The 24214-nt window shown below is 47.9% G+C and overlaps 1 protein-coding gene across 2 annotated transcripts in view; it reads left to right on the top strand.

Annotated features, from left to right (window-relative positions):
• The window catches only part of LOC119394111 (anaphase-promoting complex subunit 2), a 43224-nt gene extending 19904 nt beyond the window's left edge, over nucleotides 1-23320 (top strand). For both annotated transcript variants that reach the window (XM_037661358.2, XM_037661357.2), the window contains exons 12-14: nucleotides 5825-6083; nucleotides 14638-14888; nucleotides 23093-23320. In XM_037661358.2, the coding sequence (XP_037517286.1) occupies nucleotides 5825-6083; nucleotides 14638-14888; nucleotides 23093-23308 (726 nt within the window). In that variant the 3' untranslated portion in view covers nucleotides 23309-23320. The remainder of the gene's footprint in view (nucleotides 1-5824; nucleotides 6084-14637; nucleotides 14889-23092) is intronic.
• Nucleotides 23321-24214: the final 894 nt, after the last annotated feature.

Below are 24214 nucleotides of genomic sequence, written 5' to 3'. Positions count from 1 at the left end.
AAAGGGCTCGATGTTGTCCCGAATGGGACTCTTGCCATCCTAAAAACTTCTACTGCGGGAAGTGGCCTGCTAATGTCAGGTTTTTCGCTGAACCACAGAAACCTTAATGCATCTCGGTCACTGGAATTGACTGCAATTTGCAGAAATGCCTTTTGCACGTCACTAACGAGAGCAACCCTGTGGCATCGAAAGTCCAGCAGCACTCGTAGGAGGTCAGGATTTAGGTTAGGCCCGCTTTCCAAATTTTCGTTGAGAGATTTCGCTCCCACGCTGTGCGAAGACGCGTCAAAAACGATCCGCAGCTTCGTAGTCGTACTGCTTTCGCGGAGTACTGGCTGATGTGGCATGTAATAAATGCGCTGGCCGTCGTTATGGGTTTCGTCGCGTACACTTTCGGCTACGCCTTCAGCCAGTAACCGTCTCACTTCATTGTCGTATTCTTGCAGTAAGCTAGGTGCCTTTACCAGCCGTTTTGTTAACTGACGGAAGCGTCTCTCTGCTACAGCGCGGTTGTCTGCAAGTTCAACCTCGTTTTTCCATGGTAGTCGGATTTCGTAGCGTCCGTTCATTTCTTTTATATTGCCCGAAAATTCCTTCATCAGGCGCTCATCCGCTGCTGTTTCTGGAAGGTCGGACACTCCAATACTCTCTAGCTCCCAAAATGCCTTCAAGATCGGCGCTGTTTCCTGATCTGTAACAGTCGTCCTCAATACGATCGCCTGAGAGCAGTTGGTTCCGTTGCAGGCAGTCGATATTTTCCCTTGTACTGCCCATCCGAAGACTGTCTCGAACGCTGTCAAAGCGCTGGTGAGCCTTTTCACCTTCCCAGTGAGGAAGTCCCAGAAATGGTCGGAGCCAATCAACACATCGATGGTAGGACTTACACTCTGTTGGGAAAGGTCACCCACTGGCAACGAGAGCTCGAGCAGAATTGTCTTCACTTCGTCGGTGGGGCAAGGAATTAACTGCTGGCATATTGAAGGCGTTTCGAGTGCTTCGATCTTGAGCACTCTACCGTCATCAGCACTGACCAGGCACACTTCAACTCTGCGGAAAGTGCGTTGGCTGTGGGTTCCGCCTAGAACGCCGACAGAGAGTATTTCGGTACCCAGCAGTTTGCATCCGAGTGTTTTGGAGCATGCTTCGGTAATAAATGTCCGCTGGCTACCGCTGTCAAATAGTACCCTCGAGCCGCGTTTCGTCCTCGTTCCCTTGATCACGGCCGTTACGGTGGGCATCAAGACGGTTCGGTTTGATAGAACCCCTTCAGCGTCCGAGGCATGCAATGTGATGTTCCCTGCGCTCGTTTGTTCCGAATGCCTTGTCTGCGCGACATTGTCAAATGCAGGGTCACACATGGTTGTTGCATGCCTTCGTTGGCAGTTCTTACATCTTACTTTTACTTTGCACTTCTTTGAAAGATGTCCATGCTTCGTGCAACGAAAACATCTGCCCTTCGCCGTGAGGATAGCCTTCTTCTCCTTCAAATCTAAAGTGGCGTTACACTCTTGGCTATCGTGCGTTCGTGAATTGCACAGCTTACATTCCATGCTCGATGTCAGACCATGCAATGCGGCCGCCGACGAAGTGCGGGCGTCATCCCGTTGCCGGGTCTTCGTGTGTGATTTTAGAGGTGGCTTACCGCTTGCTTCGTCCGGCCGGTCCTCCTGGGTGCGTTCTCGGCTCTGTAGCTCCAGCTCGAAGAAACGGAGCAGATGATGGAGCGTCGGTTGATGCGATGATCCCGAAGGCGACGACGTAGCTGAGGCAGCGCCATCGTCAGGTGTCGCAGCTCCATCTTTCTCTCCCTCCTCCGTCCTTGCTCGATGGTAGTTGAGCACCAACTCCCTTGGCAGTGCTCGCAGGAGCACCGGGTACAGCATGGCCTCGTACGACTCCTCTCCAACACCCAAGGCCTTTAAACCACGAATGTGCACTTGGATGGAATCAAGCATACGCCGCAAATCGCGCACATTTCTTGCGGAATTCACCGGACATATGTCGATCAGGCCTTGCATGTGATCTTGCACTAAGGCGGAGGAGTCCCCGAAGCGCTTCTGAAGGATGTCGATGGCATCTGCGTAGCACTGCGAAGTTGCCTGAAGACCGGCAATCGCTGCGGCAGCTTCCCCAGTGAGCAGCGATTTCAAGTAATTGAATCTGTCGGTGTTGCTCAGTTCGGGGTTCTTGTTAATGGCAATATCATATTGCTCCCAAAAGGGTTGCCAGTTCCTCCTCCTGCCGTCGAACTTCAATAATTCCAACTTGGGAAGCTTCGTTCTTTGATTTCGAACGGCTGAGGTCTCCTGAGTCGTCGGTTCCTTTTGGGCACATTTCCGTCGATATTCAAGTCGCCCGACGTACGCCGCTACCTTATCACTGTATTCGAGAACAGTCTCGAATTCGGCTTCTGCGTCTTCCTCTCTGAGGTGAGGCTCTATGGCATTGTCTGCGTCCTTGAGTTGCCGCTCGGCTAACCGCAGACGTTCTATGAGAACACTCACCTCTTCGAGGTCGATGGCAGAAGTGCTGCTCAGGATCTTGTCTGCGTCGTTGGTGAAGCGCGTCACTTGCGACCTGATCACTTTCCTCTTTTTCTTTAGGATCTCCATAGTCCGAGGAATCGTTGTCTGAAGAATCGTTGCCAGGAACAGTCGATGCTGGTCGATAGATGTTTAGTCCATTCCCGGGTTTCGGCACCAACACTTATGTCGCATAAAAACAGTCGTTGTACGTCTTCGTTGAATGTAAACTGTCTTTAATATACACAGTAACAAAGGCAAAACGCACTCTAAAAACTGCTTCGCCGAGGAATACAAAAAGGCTGGGCACCGTTAAAGTGAAAAACCCAGCCTGTCGGTTTGGTCCTCTCTTTGCAACTGGTTCGTACATCCCCACTCTCACGAGTCGCGCCCCAAAAGGGGAGCCCCCTCTCCCTCTCCTCTCCCGCGAGTCGCCGCCCCTCAGTGTCATCAATCTGCCAATGCCACTTTCGTTATCTACGGCACGGCTTTGGTGTTGCGACCACTCGGAGCGAGGAAGAAGAGGGAGAGCGGAAAAAGGCAAAGTTACAACAGCGGTATGCAATGTTCGCGCCCCTCTTGGCACCTGAGTTGGGCATCCACAAAGATATCCGCGTTGGGTTCGCTGCCTGTAACATAGAGCTTGACAAATCCAACGTAGTTCGGCAGAACCACCGTCGACTCTTTGGCCCAAAGGCACACTGGACACCTCAGAAGATCCGGAATTTTGATAGACTGTAGCGTGTCGTCACCTTCGTCCATTTTTCTCCTCCTCAAAGATCCGCACGGTGTTCCGTCGCCTCACAATCGTAACCTGAGGTTGCTCGGTGAAGGGCTGTCCCACGATGACAGGAATCACCTGTGACTCGTTCGGCACGATCAGTATGGGGACGTTGGCTGTTGCTTGGTCGACTGTGAGGTTAATGTTCGCCTCACCACACGGCGTCACACATCGTAAACCGTAGCCCCCGATGGTCAGCGGCTTCCCTATCAATGAGTATTTGATCCCAATACGATCTGCATCCTCGTGCCGAATAGTGGCACACTGACTGCCGAGGTCAACGTACGCCCTCAGTTCACTCCCGTTAACTTTAGCCAGCATGAAGCACTTTTCATTGGCCGCGTCCGCTGCACAGCTGTTAAGATCCACCACACTTTGAAAGAGGCGCGGCCGCTTTCCCTTTCCATGCAGTTTTGGGCTTCGTGTCCATTTCGGTGACAAATGTTGCACTTTGCCCTCCGCTGCGGACTGGGGCAGTTGAGAGGGAGATGACCGTACTTGTTACAGTTAAAACAGCGCAGCCCTCCTTTTTTGGAAGGGGGGGTTTTCCTCCTCGGTCCGGACGGTTCGGTCTCCCTCCTCGGTTCAGAGTTTTGTTGGTTTTGTTGACTCTCGTTCAAGGCCATTTCCGCGGCTCGGTTTTCCTTGTTGCCGTGGCCCGCAAGATTCTGAAGTTCACTCGCCTTCGAATGTTTTATGTCGCGGGAGCCGACGGCTCCGACGCACTCTTCGAGACGCTTGAGGCAGCACAGAAGCTCCTCCGGAGAGTCGTACGTGCGGGTGCTGATGGCTTGGATGGTGTCCTGATTGTTTAGGCCGGTGATCAAATATTCGATACAAGCCTCATTGCTCAGGTTGCAGCGACGTGCTTTTGCCAATTTGTCATAATAGTAGCACTTGATGGGCTCACGTCGCTTGTAGATTCGGTCCTCCATTTCCCGGTGAAGCCTTTGCATTCCTGCTGTCGTGGGGAAGGCACGTTTGAGCTCCACCTTCCACGCGGGCCAAGTTTTGTTAACAGACAGGAGGGAGTCGTACCACATCTTCGCCAGTCCATGCAACTTTTCGAGCGCATGGCAAGATGTTACTCTGTCGGTCCAACGGTAGACTTCCGCTAGGTCGTCCACACGTCGAATCCATGCGTTGACGGTTGGCGAGTCCGACGAAGTTGGGTTGGACAAAGGGACCAGGTGCGATATCTCTCCCGCACCGATTACAGGCATGGCTGCTGTCTGTTGCGACTGGAGCTGCATGATCCTGTTGATGGCTTCCCTCACTGGTGCTTGTACGGTGGCTTGAAGGACTACCGCCGTGTTGAACACTGGTGCAAGTGTCGTAGTGGTGCCACTGGTCGATGCGCTGTCGGGCACGCCTTGGCTTGCGCTGGCTTCCCCGTCGTCGGTGCTCCGCCATTCGCCATCTTCTCTGCTTGTCGGAGTCGTTGAAGATGTTCCGTTGCGTTGCGAGTGAAAGCCATGGTTGGGCTCGATGGTTGACTTCCGGGCGTACACTATCCCACTTCTGAATTGTTAGATGCAAAAGATGATTCGGGAGACCTGAGGGAAAGACTGGCAAAAACAATGGTTACTTTAACAGAACAACGTTTATTTAGATAAAGTAAAGAAAACTGCTGGAGAGACAAGAATATGGCATCTCTCCAGTTGCACAGCTGTCCCTCTTCTGGCTTTTCCCGGGGCCCATGCTCACCACAGGGGGTTCACTTCGGTGTCGCATTACAGCTCCAGCCACCGGCCGGCTCGGCTCGCACAGTGGTCGTGGCCTGGCGCCATCTTTCGAGCCCCGTCTCGCACAACAAGAGCGCGCACAATTGTTTCATCTGGACTGCCTGGTTGTTGATAAGCTTGGCTACAGAGATGACCTTATCATCAGATGACCAGAGTTTCCACTCGGTCTTGTTTCTACAACGTACTAGTACTGTTGAACCCCTTCATAAGAGATGTGCACTGGGGAGCAATTCTTGTCATATGAGGTGGCTGTTATAAGCTGAGTACCACATTTGCATTTTCTTATCAACTTCTATTTCAATGTAGGCACACTGATGTCTCTTATACCCAATTGTTTGTTACATTAGTGTCTTATAAAAGGGTTAAACTGTATTGAGAACAGCGCAGATACCGAAGAGGATGAAGAAAGGCACACATTTATACTGAACACTCGACAAAGAATACAGGAACCTTTGTTTTCTTTGTCAGGTGTTCAGAACATATAAATAGCTCTGCACACGCAGAATAAACATTTTGTTGAAAGTCAGTGCTGCGTTTATCTACTGTGTGCCTTTCTTCATCGTCAGTACCTGCACAGTTCCCTTCAACATGTTATCACACGACGTTTGACCATTTAAGGACAAACATAGTTGGTAGAAACGGGGAGAGAGAAGTCGGTGTTTTGCGATCGACCTGTACTGCAGTTCGTGCCATTGCTACAGCACATTTCCTTATTTATCACACCGTATCACGTGAACCACGCTGTTGTAACACGTCTTCCATGTCTCCTCGTACAGGAGGTGGATGTGTCAGCAATTGTGGTGTCAGCTCAATTCTGGCCAACTTTCAAGGACGAGAAGCTGGTGCTGCCAGCACCTGTGCAGGCGTCACTCGACCGCTACACGCGTGCCTTCGAGACCATCAAGGGCAACCGCACCTTGCAGTGGCGCCCAAATCTGGGTCAAGTGGTCCTCGAAATCGACACTGGCACCCGCACCCTGCAGCTCACCGTGTCACCCATGCATGCCACGCTCATCTACCACTTCCAGGAGAAGCGTGAGAATCACTCTGAGATATTCGCCCTCTCAAAGCGCCTTTGCATTGTGCCAAAATTCTACAGTTATGAGAAACAGTCTCCGCGATGTCTAGGGAGTGCTGCCGGGACTGAAATCTTGAGTCGTCTCATTCGTAGTTGAAAATCGTAAAGATGTGATGCATGCGCTTAAAGGGGCCCTGCAACACCTTTCTGAGTTATATTGGAATAGTCTCATTATTGACGTATGACTCTTCACGAGTCATATGCCGCAAAAATTTTTCAAATCCGTCAAGTCTAAGTGGTGTTACCAAATTAGAGAAATCACGTTCCGCAGCTTTCGCCCTCCACTCTACGCCGCGAGCGCGCGGAAAGCTAGGCAGCGAGTCGAGGGAGGGAGCGCAGAGGAGCGAGGCTCCGCCCAAGAGCGCCGGCGGAATTTTTTTCTTCATTTTTTTCTCTCTGACGTCTGGGCGCAACCACGTGGTCTGTGCCGCCACTTCCGGTCGGCTTGCGTCGTTCTCGTCGAGCGGAGCCGATCGCACTGTGTATCGCGCGTGCTTGAAAACTGCGCGTCGGTTTGGTAATGTTGGGTGTGCACCTCGAACGCCGTAGTGTTTTCATCGCTCTGCCAACCATGAAAGCAAACCTGCGCGCTCGTTTGGAACTAATGACAGCTGAGATCGGTTTCGGCCCATACTCCGATACACCGCCTCGTAAGATGGCACTGGCAGACGACTCCGAAGCGCCGCCATTACCGGACGCCAGCATTGTTATCGGAGACATGCTGCGCCCCTGCCTTGGTCGGTCGTGAGAATGTGCCGACGATGCAGTTCCCAGCTGACGAGGCAACACTCGAACGGCTGCCACTCTCAACGGCAACCGGCGATGGTCAAAAGCACAGAAATATTCACGTTTTCGGCACTGCGCATGGCGAAGAAAACGGAACCACGCAACTACGAGCAGACGAGCTGTCGGTGAGACCGGAAGTGCTAATATTAATGTTTGTTCGGTGTTTTTAACGTGATAACAGAATATAAACATACATATTATCTACTTATTGAACTCAAAATTAACAACGAAGGTAATAATGAGGGTGTTATCGTGATTATAACATCAGCCAACAGTGGAACTGCCGACAATCGCGTCATATTTTGCGGACTAATACATCATTTGTCGAGAGAAGAGGGAGCGATTTTCAGCTGACTTTGAGAATTTATTGTAAATTCCAGGCCGTGCGCATCGCTATAATATTTGGCTCGCGTGTTCTCGGGAGCCTCGACTACCGATCGGCAGCGCTTTTTGAGCATGCTCGAAAAGTGTTGCAGGGCCCCTTTAAGTGATTCTGCTTCCGCAGAACTATTCTGCAATATGCTGTGTCCATGTGCTTCGAGTTGTTGACTAATTCACATTTGCGCTGCCAATTGCTAGCATACTGGTTAGCTCACTTGGTAGAGCGACCGCCCCGGAAAGGCATTGGTCAGGGTTAGGTCCCCAGACCTGGATGAACTTTTCTTCAGCTAGAAGCTGTCCTTTGTGAGAAATATGGATTTCCTTGTGGCTCCGTGCTACGAATGGATGGTTGTCAGTTATCCCTTTCATGATTCTGCTATGTACATCAATCTGCAGCGTGGTACGATCGGTCAGGGACATTTTAGACTGCTAATTCAGACCTTTATGTGTTACAATTTTGGGGGAGTCTTTCAAGTGAGATGTCGTAGGAAACAGCGTGAGAGCAGCTGAAGGCTCTTCATGGCAGCAAAGCAGTTAGCACATAAGAAAAGAAACAGGGCATCAAGAACACCTGCAACAATGTTTGCATACCTTTTCTTTGCATTTGAAGTACCACAAAGAGAGCATCGTGTGTGGCAAAGGTGTCTTGAATATGTAGTGCAGTTTGTAAAAAAATGTGATCCTCGCTGACATTGAATATGCAGATCCACTGTCCATGTTGAATCCTCTGGCAGGAAGTGCTTCCAAAGACCTTTGGACTTACAGTGTCACTATTGCAGTAATTCTCCTTTTGTCGCTGTTTTGGGTTCTGGCTAGCTGTAGCATTAAAGGGGCCCTGCAACACTTTTCGAGCATGCTCAAAAAGCGCTGCCGATCGGTAGTCGAGGCTCCCGAGAACACGCGAGCCAAATATTATAGCGATGCGCACGGCCTGGAATTTATAATAAATTCTCAAAGTCAGCTGAAAATCGCTCCCTCTTCTCTCGACAAATGATGTATTAGTCCGCAAAATATGACGCGATTGTCGGCAGTTCCACCATTGGCTGATGTTATAATCACGATAACACCCTCATTATTACTTTCGTTGTTAATTTTGAGTTCAATAAGTAGATAATATGTATGTTTATATTATGTTATCGCGTTAAAAACACCGAACAAACATTAATATTAGCACTTCCGGTCTCACCGACAGCTCGTCTGCTCGTAGTTGCGTGGTTCCGTTTTCTTCGCCATGCGCAGTGCCGAAAACGTGAATATTTCTGTGCTTTTGACCATCGCCGGTTGCTGTTGAGAGTGGCAGCCGTTCGAGTGTTGCCTCGTCAGCTGAGAACTGCATCGTCGGCACGTTCTCACGACCGACCGAGGCACGGGCGCAGCATGTCTCCGATAACAACGCTGGCGTCCGGTAATGGCGGCGCTTCGGGGTCGTCTGCCAGTGCCGTCTTACGAGGCGGTGTATCGGAGTATGGGCCGAAACCAATCTCAGCTGTCATTCGTTCCAAACGAGCGCGCACGTTTGCTTCCATGGTTGGCAGAGCAATGAAAACACTACGGCGTTCGAGGTGCACACCCAACATTACCAAACCGACGCGCAGTTTTCAAGCACGCGCGATACACAGCGCGATCGACTCCGCTCGACGAGAACGACGCAAGCCGACCGGAAGTGGCGGCACAGACCACGTGGTTGCGCCGAGACGCCAGAGAGAAAAAAATGAAAAAAATGCCGCCGGCGCTGACGTCGCCTCCTCGCACCTCCGCCCTCCTTCCCTCCCCTCACGCCGCGCGCAGCTTTCCGCGCGCTCGCTGCGTTGAGTTGAGAGAGAAAGCTGCAGAATGTGATCTCTATAATTTGGTAACACCACTTAGACTTGACGGATTCGAAAAATTTTTGCGGCATATGGCTCGTGAAGAGTCATACGTCAATAATGGGACTATTCCAATATAACAAAGAAAGGTGTTGCAGGGCCCCTTTAAGAACTGGTGTGCTACAGGTTTTGCACCTGACCATAGGTTTTCTCTACCGCAAGTATACCTTTGTACAGTTGTTTCTTACCTTTTAAAGGGGTACTGACAAAAATTTTGGCCTCGCATTTTTTTGCTGCAATGTGTTGCTGGGGGCCTGTTAGTCATAACACAGCACATCGTTTGCTGCAGCGCGCGACAGATAATTAATTACAGGCTCCTCATTGACGATCAGTGTAAGTTTCGGTTTCAAAAACGACAAGCCTCCGGGTGCGACTATCACCACCTAGCGGGTGCAGCGCTCAACACGTCAACACACGGAACTGTGACGCACTTCCGCACAGTTTGCGAGCAGCGCCGAGAAGTAGGCTGCTGGAGCAAACGCGGCAAAAAAACATGGCGGCTATGACGTCATCATAACTTGTTGCAGCGTGGTCACGTGAGGAAAGTAGGGGGTCCCCAAGGGTCCCCTTTGAGAGTGTCAGTAGCAGGAGGATGTCGATAGCTCACGCGAACTTCAAAATTCATTTAAAATAACTTCCAAGCTATATTCGCTGTTGGTATTTTGCAGATGATATACGCATGTTCACCGGAATCAATCCCACAGGCTATCTCAGCCGCAAAATATTGTGTCAGTGCCCCTTTAAAGACGATAGTCTTTCTTGGGATACTTCAACGCAGAAATTTTGGTCTGTCTGTCTGTCTGTCTGTCTGTCTGTCTGTCTGTCTGTCTGTCTGTCTGTCTGTCTGTCTGTCTGTCTGTCTGTCTGTCTGTCTGTCTGTCTGTCTGTCTGTCTGTCTGTCTGTCTGTCTGTCTGTCCTGTCTGTCCTGTCTGTCTGTCTGTCTGTCTGTCTGTCTGTCTGTCTGTCTGTCTGTCTGTCTGTCTGTCTGTCTGTCTGTCTGTCTGTCTGTCTGTCTGTCTGTCTGTCTGTCTGTCTGTCTGTCTGTCTGTCTGTCTGTCTGTCTGTCTGTCTGTCTGTCCTGTCTGTCTGTCTGTCTGTCTGTCTGTCTGTCTGTCTGTCTGTCTGTCTGTCTGTCTGTCTGTCTGTCTGTCTGTCTGTCTGTCTGTCTGTCTGTCTGTCTGTCTGTCCTGTCTGTCTGTCTGTCTGTCTGTCTGTCTGTCTGTCTGTTCTGTCTGTCCTGTCTGTCTGTCTGTCTGTCTGTCTGTCTGTCTGTCTGTCTGTCTGTCTGTCTGTCTGTCTGTCTGTCTGTCTGTCTGTCTGTCTGTCTGTCTGTCTGTCTGTCTGTCTGTCTGTCTGTCTGTCTGTCTGTCTGTCTGTCTGTCTGTCTGTCTGTCTGTCTGTCTGTCTGTCTGTCTGTCTGTCTGTCTGTCTGTCTGTCTGTCTGTCTGTCTGTCTGTCTGTCTGTCTGTCTGTCTGTCTGTCTGTCTGTCTGTCTGTCTGTCTGTCTGTCTGTCTGTCTGTCTGTCTGTCTGTCTGTCTGTCTGTCTGTCTGTCTGTCTGTCTGTCTGTCTGTCTGTCTGTCTGTCTGTCTGTCTGTCTGTCTGTCTGTCTGTCTGTCTGTCTGTCTGTCTGTCTGTCTGTCTGTCTGTCTGTCTGTCTGTCTGTCTGTCTGTCTGTCTGTCTGTCTGTCTGTCTGTCTGTCTGTCTGTCTGTCTGTCTGTCTGTCTGTCTGTCTGTCTGTCTGTCTGTCTGTCTGTCTGTCTGTCTGTCTGTCTGTCTGTCTGTCTGTCTGTCTGTCTGTCTGTCTGTCCTGTCTGTCTGTCTGTCTGTCTGTCTGTCTGTCTGTCTGTCTGTCTGTCTGTCTGTCTGTCTGTCTGTCTGTCTGTCTGTCTGTCTGTCTGTCTGTCTGTCTGTCTGTCTGTCTGTCTGTCTGTCTGTCTGTCTGTCTGTCTGTCTGTCTGTCTGTCTGTCTGTCTGTCTGTCTGTCTGTCTGTCTGTCTGTCTGTCTGTCTGTCTGTCTGTCTGTCTGTCTGTCTGTCTGTCTGTCTGTCTGTCTGTCTGTCTGTCTGTCTGTCTGTCTGTCTGTCTGTCTGTCTGTCTGTCTGTCTGTCTGTCTGTCTGTCTGTCTGTCTGTCTGTCTGTCTGTCTGTCTGTCTGTCTGTCTGTCTGTCTGTCTGTCTGTCTGTCTGTCTGTCTGTCTGTCTGTCTGTCTGTCTGTCTGTCTGTCTGTCTGTCTGTCTGTCTGTCTGTCTGTCTGTCTGTCTGTCTGTCTGTCTGTCTGTCTGTCTGTCTGTCTGTCTGTCTGTCTGTCTGTCTGTCTGTCTGTCTGTCTGTCTGTCTGTCTGTCTGTCTGTCTGTCTGTGTCTGTCTGTCTGTCGTCTGTCTGTCTGTCTGTCTGTCTGTCTGTCTGTCTGTCTGTCTGTCTGTCTGTCTGTCTGTCTGTCTGTCTGTCTGTCGTCTGTCTGTCTGTCTGTCTGTCTGTCCTGTCTGTTCTGTCTGTCGTCTGTCTGTCTGTCTGTCTGTCGTCTGTCTGTCTGTCTGTCTGTCTGTCTGTCGTGTCTGTCTTCTGTCTGCTGTCTGTCTGTCTGTCTGTTCTGTCTGTCTGTCTGTCTGTCTGTCTGTCTGTCTGTCTGTCTGTCTGTCTGTCTGTCTGTCTGTCTGTCTGTCTGTCACACGATTCAGCCATCCGGCCAAAGTTTAAGCACTTGCTGAGCGCCCAGCCGTCTTGAACTGTAGCAACGTTCGTACTTTGGAACATTGTGGATCAAAAAGCAAATATTACGCATATCTGAGGCGCAACATCAATACGTAAGTATTATATGGTGTGTTCCTTTACTAGAAAGTACATAGATACATAATTTTAAAGACCCTAGTGTTTCTTAGGCTGCGCTGGAAATGCGACGCTATGAGCCAGATGCGGTGATTCAACTTAGAGGAGGAGAACTCGTAGTACGGCCAGCCGGCAGAAGACTATTGTCTTTCGACGACATTTGCAGCGAAGCACGCAGATACACGGCCAAATTTTTTTGCTTTTGTACTTTCTAATAACGAAAGTACTATGAACATTGCAGGGGTTGATTGTAACAATGATTGTACTGATGCATCATTTAGTATTCTGTGAATTCCATAATGTTTTCACTCCCACTCACTGCAAAAAGTCTGCTGACTTCTCTATGCCCTTCCAACATCAAGCAGCTGTAGGGATTGCTGTCTTACAGTATTTAGTATACGTACTGTATTATAGGCAGAGAGTTTTCATTTTCCCGGAGAAGGGCGGGGGCCCGCCTTGCTCTTTCACATTTTTCTCTCACCACCACCACACACACACACACACACACACACACACACACACACACACACACACACACACACACACACACACACACACACACACACACACACACACACACACACACACACACACACACACACACACACACACACACACACACACACACACATATAAAGAGAGTCTGACTTCCACATTACAGAACTTAATATAACTTTAGTCTCTCGGGTGCCAACACCGCGATATCATTATGAAGATCTGTAGTGGGAGACTCCAGATTTATTTTTCAATTTACACAAAGACATCTATCCACCTCGTAACGCTTGGCTCAAAGTGAAAAAGGCCGCATAGGCTGCTACTCGTTGACTGCATCACATAAATATATTCCCACAATTCGTAGGATCTGTCGAAATTTTTATTGACATGACTTACTTTGTTAAAATATGCACCAGACAGGAGAGACCAGACTAATGCTGGCACAGGAAGCTTTAATTATGCCAATGAATTCAATTTAAGATGGCCAAAAATAATTCTCAGGAGGTGCCAAATACCATTTTCTACCACTACACCTTGTGCGAAGCTGGCGTTAGAATTTTTCTGCCAAGGGTTGTTTTCTGGACGAGTACTTGAGTTGCCTTCGGTCACTGAACTGGTAGTAAAATCCTTTGCTGATAAATCAAAAATGCACACCATCTTTTCTCGGCACTTTTATAGGCAGGCATGTGGAAGGGTACCCATTTGTAGACAACCAAGAAATTACCCTCTTTTAAATGGCAAGCAAGTATGTGCAAAAGGATTCACTGACTGACTGCATGTGTCAGGATTGCTTTAGATTCTCAGTAGCATTTTTGTGTTCTCAAAACCAGTCACTGCACGGTTAAAGACTTTTTAACTTGTCATAGCTTAATGGTTGCTTCACATGTTCATCAACACAACATACTCTGCGCATTTCAATTTGTTTGAGGGGCATTTTCCACTGAATGTCTGACTTGTCAACGGCCCATGATCCCAATTTTAAAAGCCTGAAATAAAAAAGAAGCAGGCATAAACAGCCCCCTAAATTGCTGTTAGACAGGACGGCCAACAGTCCGTTGTCAATGGACGAGGATCCAAGCCAAGCTCTTAAAAAATATCCCGCCAAGGGGGCTCTGCCCCCCATGAAGCAGTCCGGAGGGGGCCCGAGCCCCCCAGCCCCCCCGTACTCTCCGCCTATGTACTGTACCTTCAGACTAAGCACACAATGTGCTCCAATGACAAACACTGGTTATCGTCTATGAACAAATGTCATGTATGGCATGTTTATTCGAAGCAAATGTACCATCACTTATAACCTTTCTAGCACCCTCTTACATGTTCGGCTGGGCGCCTTTAGCTGTTATAGAGGGACCTCAAGGTAAGCTTCGCACTATTCAAGTGGTCAAAAATTAAGAGCTCAGAATATGTTTTCTTGGTTTATTTGGAGTGCTATGGTTTAGCTCTGTATTGCTTTGTCTTTTAGAAACACTTTATAGCTCTATCGACAAAGTGTACTGCTTGGCAGCTGCAGGTACCCTGCTTACATGAGTTTCTAAAGCTATGTTTTGCACCTTTGCTTGGGGTCAGATTACTGGAAATGGTCACTTCAGACTCGGTAGCTAGGGTTGCTGGTGCATTTGCAGTAAATGGAGAAAGCAGTTGAAGAGGCTGCAGCCACAAATAGCATGCTCCCATCATGTCTTTTATCCTGGTTTTGTGACCAACATCAGCCAGAGTCTTCATCAGAGTGTCTGCCGCATGCCATGGCCGCCAGCACAGTAAAGCCATACATGCACACTGGTGCGTACCGTACACTGCGTTTGTTTACAACAAAAGGAGCACTGATGTGTTTTGAACTTTTTGCCACCTCTTGACAGCTTAACATTTAACTTGGGCACTCTTTCTGTCACTGTGATCTTGCATGGGCTCTGCATTGCTTACATCAGGATTGCGCTGAGACAGGCACCGGCCAAACGTACTGTTGTGCTGTCAAGACAGAAGTCGTAATACACAGGTCGAGAGAACAGCGGCCAGTCCTACCGCACGCCAGAGACCTTTGTCCATTGTACCATTTGTATAGAGCACATGTGTATTTGCGTTGTCGTCTTTCTCGCAGCATGTTTTTCTCTGTTGTGACAGCGCCATGATTGTGCCTTGTGTTGCTTGCCTTGCAGCACGGTGGACATTGGATGAGCTGAGTGCGGTGACCCAGGCATCGTCAACACTCGTGCGTCGCAAACTGGCCCTGTGGCAGGGTCAGGGAATCCTGTGGGAAGAGTCACCTGGCGTGTTCGCTCTGGGAAGCCACGGAGGCTCGACGGGGGGCGGCAACATCCCACCTCAGCCCTTGGAGTTGGACGAGGATGAAGAGGAGACTCCTTCGGCCATGGCGTCCACCCAAGACCAGAAGGAGAGCGACCTTCAGGTATGGTCACACCATCACTGTGTAAAAATGTAAGTGGAACAGAAATGGCAATAGATGCCCCTCCTACTCCCCTCCCTTGAAAAAGAAAACAAAAAGCTAAACACACTTCCATTTCTGCAGGGAAAAACCAGAGTTTATGCCATCAAAACTTACCTTTCATAAGCCCAACCCACAATTTACAGTCTCCCCAGTGATCATCGTCTTATCATGCCAGTCATTTTCATGAGTGGCCAGCATCCAGATGTGGGCCTATAAAAAATGTTGTTTTGGATAAAACGTTCTGTGAATAAATATTCCTGGGAAGTTAGGACTTTGGGCAAAAAGGTATGGCTAAAGTCTGCCACTGTACTATTCAGTAAAAACAAGAATTGAGGAAACCAAAATGCACCGATTTCTAAGCACTGCCACAATGTGCTTACGTTCACTTATTTCAGTCATATTGGCATCATTCGCGCGTGTTTCAGCGAGGTAACAAAGAAACTCTGCTATAGACGTCAACCATAGATTCATTTGGGCAGCTCTTCCAGTAAGAGATGGTCCGTACAATATGCTGATGCTTATATTATTCGTAACAACGTTACTGCATGCTCTGAAGAATTATTTGTGTTTTGGATTACTGCAGAAATTTTGTTTTATTCTAAGGTAGGTATTCTAAAGTCATGTCTTCTCATGTTACTTCTTTTTTTTTTCCGATGAAGTAACTTATTGCATAATTTTTCTAAAATACTTCCTACCGATATTCACTCATGGCTCGTTTTGTGAAATATGAAAACCAATCCGATCCTAACTGTTTAGAACCTATTTGGTGGCTGATTAGCCCCAAGATTTCTATAAATTTCTGTTTGTATTCATGCGGCCCAATTAAAAAATGCTTGCTTGTGGCTGATGCTGCTGCTTCATTCTCAAGCTGCCAAAAAGGTTGCTTCAATCCTTAAGGAAGTTTTAATATTCAAATGTAAAAAGAGTTTAAACAACACCGTATTTTTCCCACGGAAACATTTGGAAATACAGCTTATTGTGCTCTATAGATTGAGAGTTTGACATAATACTATCCGGTTAGGTGAAATCCTTAATATGGGAATAAAGCAGCTTGGTCACTGACAGGGGTGCAACAGCCGAAATAGGATTTGGAGCAATTTTTGGAGCAGCGAAATGTTGCTTTTGGAGCACAAAAATCCAAATTTGGAGCAGGTTACGAAAAAAAAAGCCTGAATTTTTTAGCATGAAATCCCAAATTGGGGCAGTGTAACAAAGAAGGCTTACTTTTAGAAAAGAAAAGAAAAATACGTACAAACCATTCAACATCAGCTAACTCGTGTACAGTGCGTGTGAACAGTGCTATTTCAATAAAAGCAGTGTGTTGAGCCACCCCACAGTACGAACAATGACTAAGTCCATATTAGCATTTGCAGGGCCTGTCAAATATTTCGACAGGCACTGCAAATGCTAATGTGGACCTGCGAACCTGGCAACCTCGAAATTCGGGAGTTTCGTAAAGCAGGAGCAAGTGGGGGTGGCGAAAAAATAAAACTGGCGTACGTTTTCTGTCTATTTGTTTCTCAAGGGCGCAGAAACGTCATACACAGCAGCTCCAGATGATTGCCAATAATTTTTTAGATGTCGGCGATCATACTAGGACTCGTAATTACACGTCGCGTGCACGAATTAGCAATTAAGGAACAAAATGTGCTGTGTCCCTGACAGCTAGTACCTAATAGCCCCTTCTAAATCTCAATACGCTTTTCCGCAGGACACCAGTGTACTGCGGCAAACGTGGCTTAAAAAGCGTTCTGCAAGCAATAAAACAAGCATCGGGAAATTTGAGAACCACTGTCCTTTTTAATTGCGATAGCAATTATATGGACACTCTCGACGGGTTTTTGCCGTCATGTCCCATATAAAATCCAAATTGATAACATCCCCCCGCGCATAGTATGTTCTACCACAGGGAAAAGCGCGTGAGTGCCCAGTGGCGAACGCAGCTGAAGCAGAGATCAAACGAGCCTGCCCATCTCCCTCGCTCTGAAGGCGCATGCGATAACACTACTCCACTCGGGAGGCCTGCCATCAAAGCAGAGAGGAAATGCCCCGCCCGTCTTGAACGAGCATAACACGCAAGGGGGGGGGGGGCTGTCGCTCGAGCAGCAACTTTGAACTTTGATTTTAAGGGCGCGGTCGCTGGCGCGCGCGCTATCTCGGCAGCCATCAGCGGGCGGCTGGTATATCCTTCTACGTGCTGCGCTCTCAATGCGAAGACACTGTGCACAAAGAGCATCTTTCCTTGGAGCGGCCGTATTCTCTTACACGAACGTTTTGTAGAGTTACACGAGATCGAATACAAAAGTTTACTGCCAGCCTCACTTCATATAACATTACAATTTGTTGGTATCGCATATATTACTTCGTCCTTGTGGTGAAACTGACTTTTTTCTTTTCTTTTGCTGGGGGGTTAGGGCTAGGGTCTGCGCATCTGTATTCAGGGTTGCCAATGGTGGCTACTTTTCGCCAAATTGGCGAATTTGAGAGGCCCATGGCGACCTAAAACTATGAATGGCGACATGGCGAATTTTTGGCGATTTTCGGCTTAGGTCTCCACTGAGTTATGCATCCTGAGCCCAGTGTCTTCCCAACGAATGAGCGGCAACATTCTCTGTATTTTTCTTGGTTTTAGACCCCTGAGTAGAATGTGCGCATTAAGCGTCATTCGGTATGTCCGTCCCGTAACTCGTGTGTATCTCCTCAATTCATCTAGATGCAGGAGGTACTGGAACGTCCCCAAGCGACATTCCAGCAAAATTTAGGTTAGCGGACTGCCTTGCAAACCACGAGGGGGCAGTGTATGACTATAAGTTTATGGCTATAGGTGCCTTAAGCTTCTCTAAAGTGCCGCTTCTGAAGGAGCTAGACGACGGGTTCGCCGCGTGTTCCAACCATTTGTTCCGCCAAAGCTCCAACTGTTCTGAATAGCTTGGCGACTTATTCACTGTTGCAGTACCCCCAACTCGGCTCGTAAAGACAGCTTTGGAATAGCGGAGAGGCGGATACGCGGCTATTTGTGCAATAAACAAATATTTATTGAGGCATTTTCCACTGCTCTCGGTGAGCGTGTGCAATGAAAACAATTGGTATGTAACATTTTACATGGTTTATCTGTTCATTAATAACGCATTGGATTGACACGTGTAGATATTATAAGTGACTTTATGAAAAGGTCGGTGGCGTCCGGTATCATGTTAGTTCACACTGAAAAGGTGTAAGACTCACTAATGATCGGTTCCTGTAAGAATTCTCTCGAGTTACGTTCAATAAACCTTTTAATCATTTTAATTCACATGAGGGTACGTAAAACTGTCTACAAACAACGCTTTCACGGTTTTCGCTTAAGGTTTAGCACACTTTTACCCTTGAAACGAGCGGACAGGGATGGGATATCATGAGCGTTTCATTCATTCACCCTTGCGCCACCACGCACATCTTGCGGCTAGTCGGGGAAGCAGCACCATGAACTGCCATGGTGAAGCGGGCGATACGAGTGGCATTGAGAAACGTCAATATAATTTAAGGGTCTTGGATGGTACTGTATTCTACGGTGCTATACGTGAGTGGAAACTTTTATTACTAGTTATGCCGCATATATCTAGAATGGCGACTTTTGGCGACTTTTTGCTCGTCGTTTGGCGACATTTACTCTAAAGTCAGTGGCAACCCTGTCTGTATTGGATGATGATGATGCCCACACTGCAGATGACCAACGCGGCCTCCATTTCTCGCTAAAATTTGTGCAACTGAGAAAATTTTGAAGCTGGTCGGGCATTTTGGTGCAGCGTGGCGCAATTTCAACAAATTTCACGGTTTTGCCTCAGCTTGGCGCAAAAATAAGGAATTATATCAAATTGGTGCAATTGGCGCAGCTGTCGCATCACTGCACTGACCATATTCACTAATTCTTCATTGTGAAGGATAAAACAGCGCTACAAAAGGACGAGGACTAAGGAAGAAAACACGACACAGGCGCTGAACTCGCAACTGAACTTTATTGGAAAACACACGCACACATATATACAGCAGCTGACTCGGTCACATGACCCTCCATATCGTCTGCGCAGCAGAGCAAACCAGATCTACACAACTAACAACTCATGACGAATATATACATTTGTAAGAACATCCAATAAAAAGAACAACCCATCTATATAAAAACCTGCATAGCATTCCACAAAAATAAACGATACTAATGCGGCAGCATTGAATCCAGGTATCTAACTTGTTTCTCACCAAGGGCAACTGACGGTTTGCTCACGCACCCTTCCCCTTCCCTTTCAATGTAAAATGCTTCCATCACCTCCTTACTGCACTTGTCCCGATGGCCAAACAAACACGTGGTTTCCTGCGCCATGGGCTGGCAGCCACACTCTCTGCAGTGAGCCGGCAAATGTAAACCTCCGGAAGCCGTTAACGATTATAGGTGTTCCTTTAGTCTAACATCGACGCACCGCCTGGATTGTCCTATATACACCCTCCCGCATGATAATGTCAACATATAAACAACACAAGATTTACAATGAACATATCTATTCTTCTTCCTGTCCGGACAGAAAGTACATGTTTTGCGCACCCCCGAAGTTCTTGCATGCAAGCGGGGACAAATCGAGGATATCTTCTTGGGAGCAGACATTACAACACACACCATATTCACTAAGAAATGGCGTTTTGCTATCTGTATGGACCTGTTGCAAGGGGCACGGGTGCAGCTGAAGAAGACAGACAGAAGCGATCTGTGCGTTCCGAGGAACAACTAACAGCCGACTTTATTTCCATCTTCATCAAGGTTGAGCAGCTTTGTAAGTACACGTTCACACCCAGGCTCGTAGCCAGGGTAGCCGAAATTTTGGTGAAGTATGTGTTTTTACCAAAAATAAATAATAAAAATAGGTGTTTTTCTCACAAAGTCAAGGTTTTCAGCAAGTGCCCCCCCCCCCACCGAAAAAAATTCCTGGCTACGGGCCTGTTCACACCATTTGCCTTTCTCACACACTACGCAATAGCACTTCAACAATACTGACTCTGCTGCACTTGTAAACAGCAGTATAGCCACAGACCCTTTTTTCACAATTTGCATTCTTGTGCTGTGCATTTATTTATTTATTTATTTATTTATTTAGAGGCCTCGTAAGAGGCATAGGGTAAGGGGGTCATCACAATAATAAATGATCATGCATAATGAATACGTAATATCATGCAGGATGAAATGGCTGAATGCATACACACAACTTCATGAACTCATTAGAATATTACCTAACAAAAATTGTAGAGGCAACATTATTACTAGAGTAAGAACAAAGGAAGTAGTTCAATGTACTATTATAGGCACCGGGCGGCCGTCGTAAGGCGCCAGCTGCGCCTCTCTCGAAAAGCGCCCCAAGCGGCGGCAGGGACAGCACTGGCATGTGAAGCAGATGACGCGGAGCAGGCTCTGGTACTTTCGGCGCGTGTTTGAAGAGAAGCGCAGCGTTTCTTTTTGAGCAATTCGAAGCTGTATGCTGTTGCGTTTGTCACCCAGAGGCAAAAGGAAGTGGCAGCAACAATGTTCTTTTGAACAATGCACGAAGCGTTCGACTATCGGACATGTGTTGAGTCAGCAGGACCCGTCATCGGTCTTCAGGGAGACTGCCGCACAGTCGTTTGCGGTCGTGGACGCGTTTAATAGCCGCCAAGTCATCTAGAAAGAATGACACGGGTCCCTTTCATGGCCACACCGATGAGCGCCGTCGGAACATCAATCAAGTCAGCTGCTTTGCGTGGGGCTGTCCTTGTAGGAGTTTTTTTTTTTTTTTCGGAGGCGGACCAGAGGGAGCACGATGCCTCTTCCCTTTCGGGACTGCAAATGAGACAGGCCCGATTGGCGACACAATGTAAAAAAAGCATCTTTGCATTTTAAGTGCCGAATTCTCGCTGTTCCTCACTGTTGTCTGGGGGCTTTTGGCGGGAGGGCGAGTCCTGACAGCGCAAGTGCACCCATGGCTCTGCCAGTTATTTTGCGCTGCAGTTTCAAAGGCTTGACCAGCGCGAGTACGCGTTTTCGTGCGTCTGTTCTGGAGAAGGGTCACCGCTTGCACGAAGCAGGTCACGTGCCCGACATCATGGAATATAAATACGACAACGAGCGCAAATAGCGTTGTAAGTGCACCCCGCAGACGAAGCTCAACGCGATAAGCTACGATGCGGAGCTAGATGTAAGTAGCACCATTTCTATTTTTTTTTTAATGCGAAGCATTTCTTAGCTAACCCTGGGCACTTTCAGCGTTTCTATCTACGTATCTGTCTATCTAGCCGCCTACGTCTGGGTGCTCTCGTGATCGCCTCCTTAACTTGGTGTAGACCAAAATTGGCATGGCCTACACCAGGGTAAGATGATTTGACGAATATGAGTGTCGGGTAATGACATGAATAACGTACGTCGTCAAACCCTTTCCTCCAGACACGTGTGGCACATACCGGTTTACCATGGGCCGCGGTGTACGTGTATGCGCCACAGGTGATTGACACTTTATGTCTACCCAGGAACGGCGAGAACAGACATTGGTAATTTAAATGCGAGAGCATCAAGAAAAACCGACACCACAGTGCTGACCCGACGAATGCAGAAAATAAGCATTACTATCCCAGCAGGAATCGAACCCTATGGTTCTGCGTGGCAGTCAGGTATTCTACCACGGAGCCACACCAGGTCTAGAACCTGCTTTACAAAACACCCTATGCAGCCGTAATGTACGGTGCAACGTCAGTTGTGGTTGTGGTGCTGGCTATCTCATTCATATAACAAAGCAATAAACCTACATATGTACTCCTATGATACAGGCTTCATGTCAGGTTAACGTCTGTGGTTCCAGTGTTTGCTCTGATTTTATAGTAGTGTAATAAACGTTAAATTTCTATTCCTATATGATTGAGCAAGCTATATTGAAGTGTTTCTCGACCCCTAGGAATACGCTAACTAAAGTTACGTATGATGTTCACATCATCACACCGTAAAGTGCACTTCACTGCGATAATACTGACGTATTTGCTCTAACGTGAGTGCTGACGTTACGTCAGACCATATGTTACCCTTTGAACGCCAGTGTAGTCGACGTGCCTGGTAGGACCGTGATGTGTACACAACTACCGCACTAACAAAAACACGTCGATCCACCTTGTAACGCTTGGCTCAAAAAAAAAAAAACGCATAGAACTACTCGCTGACTGCTTCGCATGAAATCGATTCTCACAAGGCATGGGATCTGCCGAAAGTTATTACTTTCTTTTCTTTCTGTCTACTTATTACTTTCTGTCCCATTCTGTGTATTATTACTTTCTGCCTACATGATAACATTGTCTCCCAACATTTGAAAAGGATACCCTATGTCTCCTATTCGATTTTCGGCTTTCTTTACTCGATGCTTGGCCGATTGCACATGTTGTTCCTCCGTTGTACACCTTGCACACTCCTGTTCCCGTTTTGCTTTCCTTTTCTTTTAGATGCTTGACCGATCCTAATAATTAAACATAATTAAACTGCTATCTTCAGTCTGTGTGTTTCATGTAGCTTGACGCAACGAGGGCCGTCATTGGCGGCCGGTGCGCGAACAAGGCCGTCGGTGACGGCGATTGCAGACGGGAACCGATGGAACTGGATCTACTCCCCAGCTTTATCCATGTTTGCATAGCTGTTTGTGCAGTCTAAAACGCAGCCTGTCTGCTCGGGCTTGGTTCCCGGGGCCTTTCGGCAGCGCAGGACACAAGCGACGAGAGCACAATGAAGCGCAGCCAACATCCAGCACCGCGTCCCCGCAGCAAGCGCCTGCTCCTTTCCGGCACCCACATGCCATTAGTTCCGAGCTTCCACCGAAAGAGGCGCCACCAGTCCAAACTCGCCCCGCGCCCGGTGCCTATACAAAAAAATACAGTTAGAGAAAAAAAAACCAAAAGATGCATTTTGTACACATGTAGGCAGTGCAAAGTAAAATACATAAGAATACAAGAATCTGTTAAAATAAATGACGAACTCGTAAACAAGAGAGCTAACAAGACACACGTAACGAAAAAAAAAAAGGCGATACACATTTTGCCGAAGTTATGCAGTGGAATGGGAAATGATGTGCTGATGAAATCTATCAGGATTTTTTTCCTGACCGTTCATCGAGTGCTTATTTTTGTTTCTGCAGATCTACTGGTCCTACATAGTGGGCATGCTGACAAACCTGGAATCGCTGAAGCTGGATCGCATTCACACAATGCTCAAGATGTTTGCCATGCAGACCCCTTCGACAGCAGAGCTGACTGAGCAGGAACTGCGGCATTTTCTTGATGGCCAAGTCTCCAAACAAAAGCTGCTGTATTCCGGCGGACACTATAGGCTGCCAAAATCAGATAGCCAGTAAAACAAAACAAAAATGAAATGTCTTGTTCTCCGTCGTTATTCATTATGTAATTATGGCGTAATGTTGTGTTCCATTATTATCGTTTGGAAATACTGATTGTCAGATGTGCAACACCAATTCATGTCAAGGATGCCTGCATTGAACATTTTGGTTGTGGTGCAAAAAGCATATGGTGTACAATATCACCACAGGTGGGACTTTAGTCCATGTCACGAGAACCAGGTTGAACTCCAAAAATGAGATGCGGTTTGTGCGGTTGTGTTTGAAACATCTGCACTTCCTAAGTTATTGACTTTAGAACTTTGAATCTGCTAATTGCATACATATAAAACCAGTGTTGGCTAAAAATACATTGAGACATTATCCATGAAAATCCTTGGAAAACTCGTAATGCAGGAGCATGAAGTATACAAAATTTACATACATATCTCGGAACAGTAGCACCTCTACCAGCATTTCTGGCGACGCTAACATGATACTGTCTTGTTGCTTTCAGAAGCTCTTATAGGTTTCTTACTGTTTTGATCATGTTGTGATTATTTTGTGGCAATTTTATATTTTTTGCCAGAACGTTTTGGCAAACAATATTTAGAGCTGTATATTGTGATGGTTATATGCATTACATTGCTCTTCACAGTTGCACCCAAGTGGCCAAATGATGGCACAGCCTAGAGCACTGCACGGGCTCGGGCCTACCCGAAAACCCGAGCCCGGCCCGGCCCGTGGGCCGGGCCGGGCCGGGTAAAGTAGTTCTCACGGCGGGCCCGGGCCGGGCTCGGGCCTGAAGCTCCGGGCTTAGGGCCGGGCCCGGGTTTGAGGTGGCGGGCTCGGGTCGGGCCGGGCTTGGACTTTCCTGGGTTCATAAATGGACGCTATAGTGAAGTACTGAATCGGTTTAGACTGATA

The sequence above is a fragment of the Rhipicephalus sanguineus genome, chromosome 5, assembly GCF_013339695.2.
Source record: "Rhipicephalus sanguineus isolate Rsan-2018 chromosome 5, BIME_Rsan_1.4, whole genome shotgun sequence".
Classification (NCBI taxonomy): Eukaryota; Metazoa; Arthropoda; class Arachnida; order Ixodida; family Ixodidae; genus Rhipicephalus; species Rhipicephalus sanguineus.
This window is presented reverse-complemented; position numbering and strand designations above follow the sequence as displayed.